Source organism: Lonchura striata, chromosome 32 (assembly GCF_050655825.1).
Source record: "Lonchura striata isolate lonStrDom1 chromosome 32, ASM5065582v1, whole genome shotgun sequence".
In the NCBI taxonomy this organism is placed as follows: domain Eukaryota; kingdom Metazoa; phylum Chordata; class Aves; order Passeriformes; family Estrildidae; genus Lonchura; species Lonchura striata.
In genome coordinates, this window is record NC_140734.1 from 2935737 (window position 1) to 2953450 (window position 17714).

Consider the following 17714-nt stretch of genomic DNA (forward strand, 5'->3'; position numbering starts at 1 on the left):
AGCAAACCCCCACGGTCCCTCCCCCCCCGACCTGGTTCAGGAAGACTGTCCTCAGAGAGAAGTGAATAAAACCTGTTTATTTAATAAGCAAAACACTCCCCAGCACAAAAAAAAACAAAAAAACAAAAAAACAAAAAAAAAAAAAAAAAAAAAAACAAAAAAACAAAACCACAAACCAAAACAACACCAGATAACACCAGATGACAAAAACTCTTTCACCACTCTGAAGAGATGATAAATTCAGAAAGTCCACTCCTGGGAGTGTCCAGGGCTGGGCTGCCTGCTGCACATCACAAAATGCAGCCTCTCAGTGTTTCCCAGGTCCCAGTCTGGAAAGGTTGTAATGCTGCTCAGGAAAGGGAAAGGAAAAAAACAGTCTAAAGAAAAATTTGCAGTGCTTAGCTAAACTAACTAGCAAAAGCAAAGGCAAAAGCAAAAGCAGGAGCAAGAGCAAGCAAGCAAGCAAGCAAGCAAACAAGCAAAGCAAGCAAGCCCTCACCTCTCCTAGACAACAGACCATGGAGGGAAGTGAGCCGGCTGATAGCAAGACAAAACAAGCCTTCACTTTCAGAGTCAGTTCTGAAAGCACAGAACATAATATCAAACATAAACAGAACACACAACTGGGGATACAAGCACCATGATGTCACCCTAGGACAGAGGTGGTGATCTTTCTCACAGATGAATCATAATTGGGAGGCTCAATGGGCAATTTTCTTCTAAACCATCTGGCTGACTCTCCAGATCCAGTTGATCATACCTGATCTGAAGTGGCAGCTGGCTTGGGACAGGGGGTTGGGAGGAATTTTTATGATTGCCTCCTCGAGTAGGTACCCACTCCCACTCCCATCATTGACCAGGTGTCCTTGTAAAGCCTGACAGTGGGAGGCATGGGAGACAGGGGGAACCAAGGAGAGGATTCCTACTATGCCAGATCTCAAGGAACCAAGGATCCACGGTGACACTGCAGGGCCTTGGGAGACCACGGTGACATTGTGACACTGCAGGGACCAATGATCCAAGGGGTCCCATGGAACCAAAGGGACATTGGGACACCGGGAGGCCTCATGGAATCATGGAGACCATTGGGACACTCTGGGGCCTCATGGAACTGTGGTGACACCAAGTTGGCTGGGAGTGTTGATCTGCTGGAGGGTAGGAGGGACAGGGACCTGGACAGGCTGGATCCAGGACCCAAATCCAACAAGGTGAGGTTTAACAAGTCCAAGTGCCGGGTCCTGCACTATGGCCACAAAAAACCTGCAGCACTACAGGCTGAGGACAGAGTGGCTGGACAGCAGCCAGGCAGAAAGGGACCTGCAGGGACAGAGGGACAGCAGGCTGGCCATGAGCCAGCACAGTGCCCAGGTGGTCAAGAAGGCCAGTGGATCCTGGCCTGGATCAGGAATGGTGTGGCCAGCAGGAGCAAGGCAGTGATTCTTCCCCTGTGCTGGGCACTGGTTGAGCAGCACCTCAAGTGCTGTGTCCAGTTCCAGAGGCCTGGAAGCCGAGGCGCCTCCAGCTTTGGCTGCTGCCGGGCCGTGCAAGGGCAGGGCCTGGGGGAAGAGCTGCTGCCACACAGCCCTGCCGAGGGCTGAGCCCGGCTGAGCCCAGCACAGCAATCACCTCCTGTGCCTGTGTCCGTGCTGGCATCGCCTTCCTTCCTGCAGCAGGGGCTGGCACCGATGAGCGACTGCTTCCTTCAGGAAATGCTGCTTTCCACAGAACAGGGACAGTGAGAACATACCTGCAGGAGGCTCCAAGGGCTTCACAACTTTATGCAGCCAAGCGAATGGGAAGCCTTCCCAGCAATCTCATCTAGATTGGACCACAGATGAGAACATTTTCTATGGTGTGCTGGGATCCCCCTCTGCCTCAGAGAACTGGGCACTGCAAGGCAGCTGGGCAAAGCCATGGGATCCAGATGTGAAAGGACAAGGCCAAAGCTGCACAGGGGCCTGGGGAGCTCTGGGCTGTCTCTTGGCCAGTCTCCACACTTTTGGTAGGCCCTGGGCCACATCCCTGGGAGGGCAGCTGGAGCAGCCCAGGACCCACGAGTCTTCACTCCCTCCCACAGAGGAAACCCTCCCTAAAGCCCAGGGGAAAACCATCCCCAGCGCTTCCCGGGGAGCAGGGAGCGCTGTCCTGGGAAAGGGCAGCCAGGCTGCCGGCTCACCTGCTCCCCGCGCTTGCAGCGGAGCAGCCTGGGCAGCCCTGGCAGGCAGGGCCACGGCCAGGAGGAGCAGGAGGAGGAGGCGCAGAGCAAGGGCCATGGTGCCTTGCCCTGTGCCAGTCCCACCGCTCTCGCTGCCACCACTGTCCTGAGGCCGCTGTCCCAATGTCAGCACCACTGCTGCCACCGCCGCTGCTGCCGCAGCAGTTGTGCTCCAGGACTGCCTGCTGGGGCCTTGTGGTGCTCTGCAACCACGGGGCTCTGGGACCTCTGTGACCTCAGAGCCTGCTGTGACCTCAGCCTGCTGTGACCCCAGAGCCTGCTGTGAGCTCACAGTCCTGCTGTGACCTCATGGCCTGGGTGGGCATGGACCTCAGGGGTGGAATTTTCCTTCTTGGGGAGGGAGCTCATCCTGCCTGGCAGTTTGTCCAAGAACTGGGCCAGCCCCCTCAAGTCAGTCTCACTACTCTGTGTTCTGGCCACTGGCACAGGAGATCACATCCAAGGATTTCTGGGCCCCTCAAGCACTGTCAGCCACAGCCCACAATGCTGAGGAGTGAGTGTTCTCTGGCAGGAAACAAGTGCCAGATTTCCTCCTGATAGTAAAAGGGTTTCAAAATTATGACAATTTAAAGAGTTAGAAGGAAAATTTAGCTTAGTAGGCCCTAGGAAAAATACTCTGGGAAAGTATAGGCCGTGCACTTGCTAGAATAGCACATGTGTAGCTAGTATATGATAAATAATTGTTAGATGTAATGATTGTTTAGTAATTAAATATAATTACTGTTTCATCGTAAGAATGATGAGAATCAGTAGCCAGGGACTGGTAGAAGATCACAAGAAACTCATGGTTGAATAAGATCAATATATACAATAGAACAATATAAGTTTAATAATTAACATGAAAGTTATATAACAATAGAATATAGAATATGTTGAGCTCGAAAGTCATGTCGCAGCCAGATTTGGGTTTGTACCCCTGATTCCCTGGGCTCCACAATAAAAGCACCTGCATATAATCATATCCTGTTATTATGTGTGTTCCTGTACACTGAAACTCCTGTCAGCAGCTTCCTGGCTTGAAGTTTGGCACCTTGGGGGGGCCATGGCTAACACAGTCCTTTTGTTTCACGGGAGACGTGAAGCCTTTGCTTCACCATTTGCTCTTCATCTGCAATTTAAGGCTCTGCTTCCTCTTCTGGTCCTCAAAGGACACAGTCAGTCAATAAAACAGTGGGAAAAACCATCCAACCTCTTAAATGCTGTGATATGCCAAGGGATACCCTGAGGAGCACACGGTGGGTCTGTGCTGGCTGGCCAAGCCCGAGGCCTTCCTTGATGGAGTGGCTGCCTCAGTGACGCGGTGCCGGAGCTCTTCAGCCCAGCTGGCTCCTGGCACCGTGGCCAGGAGGGGGCTGCCCCCAAAAATCCACGCAATTCAGGGTGCAGCTGTAGGGCACAACTGCTCTATGGCGCAGGAGGAAAAGTGTCAAGAGCAGGGACAAGGAATAAGGAGAGGTCTTCTGTATGATTGCCAACGGTGTTTATTGCCAGGAGAGTCAGCAACAGAAACACACAAATGCAGGCTGCGGGAGGGTTTTTAAACAGGGGAGGGTACAGAGCTTTAACCAACTGGGAGAATCCTGGGGAGGAGCACAAGGCGGGGATTACAATGTTTAAACCAATAGGGAATTAGAGGGGAGGGAAACAATTGAAACAAACCAATGGGGCCTCGAAGGATACAAAAAGGACAGGGAAGTTTCTGGAGAAAGGGGCGGCTATAAGAAGGGATTGACATTCAGTGGCACGAGGAACAGGGAACATTCGGCTACAAAGGGCAGGTCTTTGGGAAGTTGGACAACCAGGGCAAAACCAACAACACAAGGGGAAAGGAACAATCCATTAAGGATAAAATATGCTATAGCAACACAAAAGTGGGAGGTTTATAGAACCGAGCATTGAAACAGAATTGCAATTGAAAACACAATAGAAACAACACCTCAAGACCTCAGTGCTCAAGAGAAGAGCTACAGACACCACCACACTGGATATATCTATATCTATATCTATATCTATATCTATATCTATATCTATATCTATATCTATATCTATATCTATATCTATATCTATATCTATATCTATATCTAATTTATATATCTATATCTGTATCAATCTAATCTATGTCTATAATCAAGTCACTTCAGCTTTAAATAAAATCTCTTCATTTATCCTTTTCCTATGAATTGTGGTTAGAAAGAAGTTTTATTTTATACAGATACATTTAGTAAAGACATTAAATAACAGATGCTTTTAAGGTGTCCAATACAGGAACTGCAGCAAATTCGTCCCTGATTTCCATTCATGAGTGCCTGCTGTCAGGGAGGGATCAGAAGTTCCTGTCTAGAGGGTGGGAGCAGATGTATGCGCCCTTTTCCAGGATCTGCTTTGCAGCTTTTTTAATGGAGCCATCCAGGTTTTCATCGGCACCTATGGTGAAAGAGATAGAAGTCAACTAAGGCACCGTAAAGAGCTGTTGTAAATCTCTTTCAAGATGTCTTTTTGAATACAAATATAAATGTAATGCCAGGAAGATACTGAACATTCTCTTCTGAAAAAGACTGATTATTACAGAGTGAGCTTCAGAGAGCCAATGTCCAACTGGTCAGTACTTCCCAAAGAGTCCAAATCCCTAATTTCCATCGGTTACTTGTCAGGAATATATACAGAAAAGATAGATTTTATATTCCTCAATAAAGAACCCTGGAAGTTTGCTTCAGCTATGAAGTGAAGAGAGTCTTCTCAACAGGTTCCGAGGCTGCTTCTTCTTTGAACTAAAAGCAGAGCAAAACTCTTCTGTTGGTCACATCAAGCCAACATAAGTTTCATGAGTCTGTGAAAGACATAGGAGTGTAAATATTATTTCATATTATTGTACTTACTGTTTTCTAATTCAGCCATGGGGTAAATAGGCCATAATTCACTTTATCAAATAACTGGAATAAGCTCTGGAAAATAAGGTTTTTTTCAAACTTTCAAGTTTTCAACTTTTTCAAACTTTCAAGTTTTAAAAAAGGGAAGGAATTCCGTAAAGAAAACGATGTAGAAAAAAAGACTGTAATTTAAACTTCTCAGAGCCCTTTGATAATCCAGCCCTAAACCCCCGTCATGTGCAGTGCAGCATTGATGGTCCCTTTGAGCCCAGAACTGCCAAGAGTCAGGGCCGGGATGAGCCTTCACCCCAAACTGGCTCCAAGACTGAGTCGGAATCAATCCAGAACAGAGCTCACACAAAGAGCAAAGCCTCAAGGCCAAAGCCAAACCTTCATCAGGATGGATTTCTTTAAACACAGAACAGGAACAAATTTACTTGTGCGGTAAAATCACTGTTACCATGAAACTTTACATGAGCTACTAAATAAGCAGTGTCCTGTCCTGATGTGTGTTGCCCAAATACTGTTGAGAACTTGCTGTGCCTCTGCCCTGTGCCCCTGGGGCTGCTCCTGGCCAGGCAGCCTCAGGGGGAGCCAGCAGCCCCAGCGGCCCCCCAGGACAAGGCCCAGCAATGAAGAGGCCAAGGAAAGCACTGGGCAGCAGCAGAACCCTCAGCAGAGTTCTTTGCACAGCCATGGACTGGCCACAGCTCCACTGCAGCATGACTACAAGTTCGGTACCAGTGCTATGAGCAGAGTTACAAGAAAACTGTGGAGAAAAATGAACTACTGACTGCTCTCGTACAGCTTCTGAATGCCAAGATAGCAGCCCATCAGCACAAGTGGCACAGTGAACAGTGTCACCACCGTGCCTATCATGCAGGACCTGTGCACATGCTGGGGGCAGACAATTCTTGGGATGCGCACTGGATCCAGGACATATATTCCTGTTTCAGTGATAACGTCTGTGCGAGCAATGGGGAGCGTGAGCCCGCGCTGTGCTGCACTGCTGAGCTGGCAGCACGGTGGATACGGCCAGGACGTTCTCTGTTTGCCCAGAGCTGGGGCCTGCAGGCACCTTGCCGCCCCTTGGCACAGGCTGTGCCACCCAACAAAGCCCAGCAGGCCGGCAGGAGAGCCCGGGGCCAGCGCAGCTGCTTGGGCCGTCGCTGCTTGGAGGGACAGGGGCCAAACCCATCCCTGAGCAGCCCCTGCCAGCCCTGGCCCTCCCTGCCCTGTGACAGCTCCCCCAGCCCCAGGGGACAGAGTCAGGCCCTGTCAGGACACACTGGAGCCTTGCTCTCCCTCTCCGGCCTTTCCCCATCCTGGGCACCCCGTGCAGCCACTCCCAGGTTTCAGGATGTGGCTCCCACGGAGGGACCCCACCAGGACTGCTCAGGCTGGCTGAGCCTGGCACAGCAATCACCTTCTGTGGCACTGTCTGGCATCTCCCTCATTTGTGCATCGGGGGCTGGCATGGAGCCATTGCTTCCTCCAGAGAGTGCTGCGTTCAGCAAAGCCCTGTGGTCCATCTCTGGAGAAAGGAAAAGGGTCAGCTGGATCAGGTGTAACCATTCCCCACTGGGGAGGTGGCATCCTCAGGGTGCAATACTTGTCAAAGACATGGATAAGGGTCAGGAAGAGGCCAAGGCTCTTGGGGCTGCCACAGGACCCACTGTTTTACAAACAGCGCCCTGCCTGAACTGCCTGGAGGCCAGGAAATTGCCGGGGATTGCAAGCCCGTGGTGCAGTTGGGGCTCCCTGTACCAAATGCCTTCCTGCAGAGGCTGGGGAGAAGCTGCAGCCAGCCCAGGCTGGGAAACAGCCCTGCAGGCTGTGAGAGCAGCAGCGGGGCAGCGAGGCTGCCATGGATCCCTTCCCACTGTGCTGGGCAGGGACTGTCCAGATGTGCAGGGAAAGGTCCCAGCTGCTGAGTCCCAGGGAAAGGCTGAGGGAAATGTACCCACCACGGCGTCTCTCCAGATCACTCAGGATTTGTTCCAGATGTTTGGATTCCTCCAGGGACTTACTCTCTCCTGTAGGTTTGTTCTTTCTTCTCAGGGGACCTTAAGAGAAATATTTCCATTTTCCAGGAATGGATTGCACAAAACCAGAGCTCAGCCTGTGGGGTGAGCAAGGACACATTACTCACCCCTGCAATGGGAGCTGGACTTGTGTGCAGCATCCAGCCGTGGAGTAGGGAAAGTCCTCCCTGCAGCCCCACCTGTAATGACCAGGAGCACAAAGCAGGGAGAAATTGATAGATTTTAATTAAGACTGAAAGTAGCTGGATTGGGCTTTGTTGGCTTTTTTTTTTTTGATCACATAGAGTTGATCAGCAACTAATGCTACTTGACCTTTGCCAAATACTGAGGACAAGGAAACAATATCTGGAAAGTAGATTTTAATACCTAGCTATGCATTCACTTTTCAAACTACTCACTATTATGTTATTGCACAAGTTTCTGTATACCTGTAATGTCATCACTATGGTCTGTACTTAGGAGTCAAGAAGTTTGCTGAAAAAGATTTCCAATGAAGTTGTGTTCAGAAGAAGAGGGCAGGGAGCAGCTGGGGGTGTTCTGGGGCTCTCCTCTTTGTAGTTTTCATTCTTCCTGGGACCTCAGACTGGTGACTTCATGGCTGCTGCTGATTTCCTTTCCCTTTTTTAGATGCAAATGGTGAAAGTGTCTTTGACCTGCCTTGCTGGACATTGTGAAGAGAACAGTCATCTACTGCAAGTGGAAGTGTCACAGGTGGAGCAGGGTTCTGTGAGTGCTGAGTATCAAATCAGACCTGGTCAGACCTGGTCAGAGCTGCCAGAACAATCGGTTCATGCTGCCCTTCCCTGCTCTGCCTGTTCCACGCTATTTCATGCCAGAGTAATGGAACTGCTGTTAAGTGTGTCACTCGAGCCAGGATAGCAGAACCAGCAGAAGCCAGCCCCAGAATTAATGGGGCTCTGCAGAGGAGCCCCAGACTATTAATCAGTCTGCCTGCAGAACTGGCTCCAACTCTGAACTCTTGTGACCACACTCTGAAGAAAACATCCTTCCAATATTTCTTATAGGCACTTCTGACAGAGACACTGCATCTGCTTGTGCAGGTAAGAATCCAAAAGTTGTTACTTCAGGAAAAACCCTGTGGTGGTGCACATCCAGCAAATGCTATCAGCACATCCTGACTGCACATGCAGTAGAAGAAGGAGCAGCATTGTACACGTGGGTTTGTTTAGCTGAGCTCCCCTACACTTTAAATAGAGTGCTATCCATAACTATAGTTAATGGCACACCGGTGCCATACCTTGCTCCTTAAAGCCTCCCTGTAACTCAACTTTATAAAAAAAAGTTAATGCCAAGGCTGAATGAACAACTGCGGTCTCGGTCCAGCAGTGGAGGGGTGACAAACACTGACTGTGAAAAACTGCATTGCCTTGTTTGTTCATCAAGAGTGTGAAATTAGGGTAGAGGAAAAGGGTGGGGGTCAGGGTATAGAACTTGCAGGATTAGGCAAGGCTAGGTAACTGCAAGCAAATACTGTAAAACAATGTGATAACTATATATGGAAACAAAAAAAAAAAGATCTTGCAGGACTGGCTGGAACTGATAACCTCAAGTGGAGGAGACCCATCACCCCTCTTGTGAAATCAACTGTTGCCAGCACAACTCAGAGAAGATACGAAACAGAAAAGTATAAAAAGGGACTGAAGAGAAGGAAGGGTGTCAGCCCTTGGCGGAGCGGAGACTCCCCAGCTGCACCCAGCACTGTTTGCTTGCTATTGCTTGCTGTAATTAATAAAATTATTAATTTAACTTAAAAGGCTGAATCAAATTATTCGTCTCAATTTATAACAAATTTGGTGCCGTGACTCGGATCGGAACACCTGGAGAGGGGGCCTCGCTAAGGAGGCGCCCCACTGCCTTTGCTTTAACAGTGGCCTTACGGGGACACTCCTCCCCGGACTCCGACCGACGAACCTAAAATCCGATAGCAAGCAAAGAACTGCCGGCGACCCCCTTAATCTTTGTGCACGAAGCCCCGGGCAAAGACACCGGATGGTGTAAGTATTTTCCGAAGGACCTGGTGTCCGGAGGAGGCCTGTTCTGGGAGAACAGGACCGCCTGGTCGGGGGTCGGGAATCCTGGAGTGTGACGAGTGTGGTGTATGAGAGGGGGGCCGACAGCTCGGACTCCCCAGGCAAGTGCGGACCTCATAGTAGTGCGGTTCCCATATCCGGCGACGGACTGGGCCACGAATTGAGGGAAGCAAGTGTGTGTGTGTTAGAAGGCACTCCAGAAAATGGGTCAGAGGAAAAGCAAGCCTGCTGAACCCATGGGTGGGGGAATCCCTGTAAAACTTCCCCATATTTCAGAGAATAGTCCATTAGGCTCAATGATTAAATACTGGAATGCCTTTCCTTCTAGGAAGGGAAAAGATAAAGAAAAAATGGCTCATTACTGCATGGAAGTTTGGGGGGGAAACAAATAAGAGGGGATCAGTTATATTGGCCGATATTTGGGTCTTTTGAGGATTGGATCTGTCAGGCCTTAAATATTTACATTAATTCAAAAGAACCCCTTAATTTAGAAAAAAGTAAATATGCAGTCCTCTAGATAAGAGGATAGACAAGGACAAAATTATTTGCTCTCAATATCGAGAGGAAGAAAAAGAGGCCAAAAGAAATTGAATTACCCCCAGGTATCCCCCCTCCCTATATACCGCCACCACCACCCTCTCTTCCATTGCCACCTCCACCGCCACAACCTTTATACCCCCCGCCCCCGGATCCTTTGCTAGTAGACCACCCGGGTCCCTCGGCACCCACCCAAGAATTATCGGAGGATGAGGGTCCAGAAGGTGAAAGGTTGGAGGAAAGTATCCCTGAGGGTTCTCGGCGAGTAACCCGAAGCCAGACCCGACAAAAGGGAAAACAAGAATTGGCTATATTTCCCCTTAGGGAGCATGGAATGGGAATGGTGCCTAACCCAAATGCAGCGCAACCAGGACAGCCTGCCCAGATTCTAGGAATAGGGTACATATCCGTCCCATTAAACTCGGGGAATGCTAGGGAATTTAAAAAGGAACTCGGAAATTTGTTAGAAGATCCTTTAGGGGTGGTGGAGCGGTTGGATCATTTTTTGGGACCTAATATTTATACTTGGGAGGAGATGCAATCCATGTTAGGGATTTTGTTTTCTGCAGAAGAAAGGAGAATGATTAGGGAAACGGGCATGAGAATCTGGGATGATGAACATCAGCAGGGACCATTAGCAGATACTAAATGGCCCCTACAGAATCCCCAGTGGAATAATCAAGACCCGTTACACCATACCCATATGGGCGATTTGCGAAATATAATAATACAGGGAATAAGGAAGGCTGTCCCTCATGGACAGAATGTACAAAAGGCATTCAAGGAACAACAGAAAAAGGATGAAGATCAACTGAGTTGTTGGAGAGGCTGAGAAAAGCCTTTCAGTTATATTCAGGAGTGGACCCTAACACTCCTGAAGGGGAGACACTGTTGAAAGTTCATTTTGTGGTAAACTCGTGGATGGATATTAGAAAGAAGTTGGAAAAGTTAGAAGGGAGGCAAGCGAGGGGGCTGGATGAGTTACTGCGGGAGGCTCAGAAGGTTTATGTTAGGAGGGAGGATGAGAACTACAAGAAGCAGTCTAAGATTATGTTAGCAGCTGTAAGGGAAGGACAGAGGCAATCTCCCCAAAGAAGGGGTGGTGGCCACCCAGGAGGTTTGAGGGGAGCTGGTCGGCAGGTGAATGAAGGAAGACAAGGTAGAGGAGATAGGATTGTTTGCTTTTACTGGGGGAAAAAGGGACATATGAAGCGGGAATGCCGACAAAGGATGGCTGATGAAGAGCAGTTTAAGGAAGATTAGGGGTGTCAGGGGCTCTATCTGCTGGGGACAAGAGAAAGAACAGAGCCCCTGGTAAAATTAAAAATAGGTCCCCAGAAGCAAGAATATGAGTTCCTTGTGGACTCAGGGGCGGAAAGACCGAGTGTCCGGACCCTTCTCCAAGGGTGTAAGATTTCATCTGAAATAATACAAGTGATTAGAGCCAAAGGGAAACCCTTTGGAGTACCTGTAATCAAGGATGTCCTTTTAGAAAGTAACTCCAAATTAGTAATTGAGTAATTTTTATTAGTTCCAAAAGCAGATTATAATTTACTGAGAAGAGATTTGATAGTTAAATTTGGGATAGGGATAGAGATTAGCAAGGGAGAACTAACAGTAAAATTGTGTCCTCTCCAGGCTGAGGATGAGAAAAAGATTAATTCAGAGGTTTGGTACTCCCCTAATAGTACAGGAAAATTAAACATTGAACCCTTTGAAGTAACTATTAGGAACCCGGAGATACCTGTCAGAATTAAGCAATATCCTATACCTAAGGAGGGGAGGCAAGGACTGAAACCAAAAAAAAAAAAAATTTAGATGGACAGTCCTTCCCCAGAGATTTACAAAATCCCCAAATCTGTTTGGATAAGTTTTAGAACAAATACTGGCAAGTTATTCTTTAGGGGAAGGGACAGTGTTATTACAATATGTGGATGATTTATTAATTGCAAAAAAAAACCCCAAACGAACAAACAAACAAAAAAACCCCAACACATACAACAAAACAAAACAAAACAAAAAAAAAAACCAAAACAGTAGCATATCTCTCCAAACTCCTTGATCCCATTAGCCAGCCACTGCTCTTCTGATAGAGGAAGCTGGGAAGATAACCTTTGGAAGTGAGCTAAAAGTCTTATCTCCCCATAACATTCATGGAGTTTTGCAACAGAAGGCCGACAAATAGATAACGGATGCCAGATTCCTAACGTATGAAGGCATCCTAGTCTCCTCTTCTAAGTTAAGAAACCACGGGCCTGAAAAACCCGGCCCAGTGTTTTTTTATATAAAGAACCAATTACAGAACTAACACATGTTTACCTCCAACAGATAAAGGAACAAACAAAAATAAAGCCAGATCATGAGGAAGAAAAACTAAAAGAAGAAGCTCAATTATATGTAGACAAGTTCTCTCGAGTTCTGAAAAAAAAAAAAAATTAAAAAAAAAAAATCGGGTATGCTATAATAGATGAGAAAACATTTAAGACAGTAGAATCTGGTCCCCTTAGCCCCAGCTGGTCAGCCCAAGCATGCAAATTATATGCTGTGCTTAAAGCTCTAAATTTATTGAAAGGAAAAAGTGGGACTATTTTTACTAATTCTAAATATGCCTATGAAGTAGTTCCTACTTTTAGTAAAATCTGAGAAGAAAGAAAACCACAAGAACTGTGATACGGATGGCCGAGAAAGAGTGGACGCATGCCAGTCGAGTTAAAAGTCCAGCCACCATGGATGACCAGTGGAAAGTAGACAGCCAGCCTAGGAATTTGAAGGTTACCATTAAGAAAAATCTAGGAACTCTGTGTGCATCATTTAAGTCGGTTGCAAAGGAGAACAAAAAGGGATATAATTACCTACTTATTAGTAATTTTTTAGTAGTTTATAATAAGGTAGATTATACTTATTATCCTTTTGTGTGTGTTAGTAATTATTTTAATGATTATTTGATAGTTTGTAATAAGGTAGATTGTGATTGTTGTCCTTTCAGGTGCTTTGCATGTAAAATTTGCCAAGAACGGTGGCAGGTCCATTGCCAAGGGGGGAGGCCGCCAACTGGGGTCTGAACAGAAATTGTGTTAAAATCAAGAAAATTGAAAAATCAGTAGATTTGTTTCGAGTCTGAGGACTGGTAAAAAATATACACCAAAGGAGTGCATCAGGAAACTTTTGTTTCCATACTAACGAACCCACTCCATTTGTTGCCCAAATTCTAAAAAGGTGTTGTCAGAGGGAACTAAAGGGGGTCCCGTGCGACCCACCCCCGGTCAAAGATAAAAATTGGGAACAGTATGAAGTTAGGCGGGAGCAGGGGAAAGGACGCCCAGGCGAGTACCGCTGCTGCCGAGGAGATAATTCACCTCGCGGCTTGAAGCACCGGAGACGGCGAGCGAGGCAGAGGGGAAAAAGCCAGGTCCCCCCCAAATAGAATAATGCTGAAATGCTCCAACTATTGCCAACCGAGTACTAGGCTCCCCCAGACGACCGGTCTGATTGCCTCTGAAACACCAGAAAGGCAACAAACCCAAGAGGGGAAAACAAGATATTATGCAATAAAAACAAGGTCATAACCCCACCCTTATTGGAAAATAATATGTTAGTGCTTTGTACTGTATACCAAAGAGAGGGTTCCCCAGCTTTGCACCAACCCTTTAAGTAGACAATAACTGGAGTACATAGTAGAGTAATTCAGAGTCAGATAACATCCAGACCCCCTAGATTTACCCCACGGTTATGCAAACTAGCCCCTGTAGAGCCCTGTTTTAATAACATAGGATTTTATATGCGTCCAGCATCAAACCCAGGGAAAGGGTATTGCAATTACCCTAGGGAATATTTCTGTAGGTACTGAGAGTGTAAAACAATAGCCTCAGATTGGCAAACAGCAGGAGATAAAATTGGAATAGCAAAAAGAAAATTGAAGGCAGCACACCTGATGCTGATCAAAGCCAAATATGAAACTCTCCCTATAAATCCTGAAGTAGGAGAGACTTTAATTCTAGCCCACCAAGAAATAAAACGATTTGATGAACAAAATGGTAGAAGAAAAAAAAACGGGGGAATGTGAAAAACTGCATTGCCTTGTTTGTTCATCAAGAGTGTGAAAATTAGGGTAGAGGAAAAGGGTGGGGGTCGGGGCATGGAACTTGCAAGATTAGGCAAGGCTAGGTAACCGCAAGCAAATACTGTAAAACAATGTGATAACTATGTATGGAAAAAAAAAGAAAGATCTTGCAGGACTGGCTGGAACTGGCTGGATAACCGCAGCAGAGGAGACCCATCACCCCTCTTGTGAAATCAACTGTTGCCAGCACAACGCAGAGAAGATACGAAAAAGGAAAGTATAAAAAGGGACTGAAGAGAAGGAAGGGTGTCACCCCATGGCAGAGCGCAGACTCCCCAGCTGCACCCAGCGCTGTTTGCTTGCTATCGCTTGCTGTAATTAATAAAATTATTAATTGATCTTAAAAGGCTGAATCAAATGATTCGCCTCAATTTATAGCACTGACTTTCCGAGAGCGGCATCTCTCCTGCAGCACTCGGGCCCGGCCGAGCCGCCCCCGGGAGGCCGGTGCAGAAGCCGGCCCGGACTCACCTGCAGCGCCAGGCACCGCGCCCCGCTGCTCTGCAGGGCGGCGCGCATGTGCTCCAGCAGCTCCCGCAGGTGCCGTTCTCCTCCCGCAGCCTGGCCATGCGCTCCTCGGCCGCTCCAGCGCCACCATCTCCTCGCAGCGCTCTCGGCAGCGGGGCCCCGGCGGCCGCCGCTCGGCGCTGCCCGCGGCCCCGCGGCCGGCGGGGTCGGCGCGGCGGCGGCGGCGGCGGCGGGGGCTGCGCAGGCGGATCTGGGTCTCGATGTGCTCGCTCTCCCGGCCCGGCGGCAGCCGCGGCCCCGCGCGGGTGCTGAAGTGGCCGCAGAGCCGCGCGTGGAACCGGCGGAAGGTGAGCTCGGCCGAGAGCCCGTCCCACAGCCCCGCGCACTCCTCGGGCTCCGCCGCCTCCTCCAGCCCCAGCACCCGGCACAGCGTGCGGCAGTCCTCGCCGGGGATGCGGCCCGCCCCGGCGCGGCCCAGGCGCTGCAAGATCTCCTGCAGGTAGCGGTCCAGGCCGGTGGCCAGCACGGCGATCTCGTTCTCCACGCCGCGCACCAGCCCGTAGTGGGAGGCGAGGGCGCTAACCAGCCACTGCGTGCGCCGGGCCGGCCGCCCGTAGGGGTCCCAGCCCTCCGGCGGCTCCATCGCGCCCGCCCGGCCCGCGGCGCTGCCCGAGCATCCCGAGCGCCCGCCCGGCCGAGCGCTCGGCCCCGGCCCGCGGCGGGGCGGGACGGGCGGGGCGGGGCCGCCGCCGCTCCAGCGCCGCTCGCCGAGCAGCGTCCGCCTTTGTCCGGCACCAAAAGGGATTCCGGCAAAGCGGCCCGGTGCCGCCCTGCTCCGTCTGGCTGCCGAGCCTGCGCCCCAGGTGCGTCTCTCATTTCTTAACTCCTTTCTCCCCTCTGCTTTCTCTTGAACGCGAGCAAGACAGCAGCATCGCACAATCCACTTGGACAAGTAAGGCTCGTGAACGAGTGAGTGCTTCCACTAAATTAAAAACCCAATGTGCTTGAAAGCCGACCTTCTGTTTGCTCAGACCTGCTCACCTCTGTCGATGAGCTGACTTTATGGTGTTGCTGTGTGGCTTTTCAGGGGTCTGGCATAGAGATGAGTAAGCGTTAAACTCGCTCAAAGGAGCTGCCCAAAGCAGTGACTTTAGTCTCTCTTTGGCTGGCGAGTAGGACCGGCCTTGTTGAACGCAGTCAGCAGCACAAGCAGGGATCCTTCACCAGCACGGACATGCCACAAACCAGGACGGGCACCAGAGGGGACTGTGGCACCAGAGGGGACCGTGGCACCAGAGGGAACCATGGCACCAGCCGTGCCCCGCTACCATGAGCAGGGTGGCAAAGCCAGGTGCTGCTAACAGGCTGCATTAACAGGCCAGACAAGGCATCATGAGGAACCAGGTTTGAGTACCATCCAAGGAGTCCTGTCAAGAGCAAATAGTTTGAATATTCTCTCTAGGACAAAAAAAGAGCAAACCAAACCAGCTGATATGTGAGGAAAGTGAATTCAAGTTCATTTAAAGCGCTGCTCAATTCAGGGCTGGGTTTCTTTTGAGTGAACTGATGCTAATAAATATTTTCTTTCCTATGGTGGGGTTTCTCTGCAAACAGGCTTTGATGAGAAATTTCTGGCCCCATTTGGTTTTGCTCTTTTAAGATAAATCGAAAACCTGAGTAGCTTTGTTGAGGAATAAAGAATATTTTATAGCTCAGTTTATTCTCAGGAAGAGCCTTACATTTTAGCACAGGAGGAAGGTAAGGCAAAGGTTTAAAAGCTTTCCCCTCCTGGAGTGCCACATTCTCAGAGGAGTCTGTGAGGAGAAGTTCCCTCAACCAAGGCTAGGGCTCTTTGCCTCCTCTGCAGGCTCATTATTCTGGGAGTTCCACAAGCCTCAGCTGCCACTCTAGTTTCCTCTGAATATTTCTTGTTGTGCAGTACACAGGGAGAATATTTTGTGCTAGGTTCCCCTCGGCTTTGAGAGAAGTCTCAGTAATTGTGGTGATTTTTATGTCCAGATTAACTTTTTATGAATAGTAAGGAAAAAGGAAGAAGTATTATGGAAAATTAATTGCTCAAAATGTGAGTGGCCCAACCACACTAAAAACAAAGTCTAAACTGAATAATATTTTTTTATTTTTTTCGCCTGATAGGTGGGGTAAAACATGCAATGCTAATAAAGCCTTTAAGAGATGCAGCCAGCAGCCAACTGTATGAAAATCTAAGTGGTAAAGGATGAAACAGAACAGGGAAGAATCTTCAGCCCTTCCTGTTGAAGGTAGAACAGTATGAAAAGTGACTGTGGCTGTTGTGCATAGGTAAGGGTGTTATTTGTAAAGGAGAGCAGGTGCCCCAAGCTGTTGGTGGCCCGTGCCCTGCCATGGCTGGCCCACTTCCAGTCCTAGATGGACCAGGGCGGGGGGCTCGGGAGGGGAGGAGGTGGGGGGATCTCGGGAAGCTTCTGCATCACAACCGGTCTGGGGGGCTGTGGGGGAGGCACGGAGCACTGGGGCTCTGCTTTCTTGGGCAGCTGCTGCTGCTGAGGCGATGTCTGAGAGCTGCCAGACCCGTCGCTCTCTGGGCTCCCTGGGGGCGAGGGGGAGTCACGCCTTCTCGGCCGGAATGCTGGAGCTGCGGCAGCGCTGCTGTGGAGAGAGCAGTGGCTGAGGCCCCAGCTGCCAGTGGCACACAGGGACCCTCCTGCACAGCAGGGCCCAGAGCTGGCAAGGCTCCCCAGCACGGCTGGAGCGGCTGGCACACCTTGGCCCAGCTGGACAGCTGCCCCTCGAGGCCCCGGCGAGCAGGGGACGGCTCTGGGCAGGCTCCCTGGCCAGGAGCGGGCCCCAGAGCGCCTCTGCCTTTCAGGGGCCATCTCGTCCCCGCTCTTTCTCCTCCCCACCTTGCTGTGCCTCTGCCCTGTGCCCCTGGGGCTGCTCCTGGCCAGGCAGCCTCAGGGGGAGCCAGCACTGGCTGCAGCCCCAGCAGCCCCCCAGGACAAGGCCCAGCAATGAAGAGGCCAAGGAAAGCACTGAGCAGCAGCAGAACCCTCAGCAGAGTTCTTTGGACAGCCATGGACTGCCACAACTCCACTGCAGCCTCACTGGGAATCTTCCCTGACTGTCAGCAGCCTTTGAAGATGCTGGAGGGTAGAAATCCGCAACAACTTACTGTTTTTGTTCCTTCCACCACCGGAACCCGAAACAGAACAGGACCACAGAAAGTGGCACAGTGAACAGTGTCACCACCGTGCCTATCATGCAGGACCTGCGTACATGCTGGGGGCAGAAAACTCTTGAGGGGCTCGGTGGATTCAGGGCATCTGTACTGGACTTGCCAAGCATTTCTGTGGGAGCAATGGGGAGCATGAGCCCGCGCTGTGCTGCACTGCT

The 17714-nt window shown here is 49.8% G+C and overlaps 1 protein-coding gene across 1 annotated transcript; it reads right to left on the reverse strand.

Moving 5' to 3' along the window:
- Positions 1-4559: 4559 nt before the first annotated feature.
- LOC146764616 (EF-hand and coiled-coil domain-containing protein 1-like) lies at positions 4560-17582 on the reverse strand. Its single transcript, XM_085564056.1, has 5 exons — positions 17494-17582; positions 14449-15106; positions 14328-14417; positions 6530-6635; positions 4560-4660 (listed from the first exon to the last, which is right to left on the reverse strand). Exons 1-5 carry the CDS (start codon positions 17580-17582, stop codon positions 4560-4562), a joined length of 1044 nt encoding a protein of 347 aa, XP_085420182.1.
- Positions 17583-17714: the final 132 nt, after the last annotated feature.

Excerpts from the sequence above, each read along its gene's own strand:
- LOC146764616 (XM_085564056.1), bottom strand. The coding sequence starts at position 17,582 with ATGATAGGCACGGTGGTGACACTGTTCACTGTGCCACTTTCTGTGGTC. Across the intron at positions 15,107-17,493 it reads TGGTGGAAGGAACAAAAACA|GCGGACGCTGCTCGGCGAGC; the intron begins GTAAGTTGTTGC and ends TGCCGGACAAAG. Across the intron at positions 14,418-14,448 it reads AGCGCTGCGAGGAGATGGTG|GCTGCGGGAGGAGAACGGCA; the intron begins GCGCTGGAGCGG and ends GCGCATGGCCAG.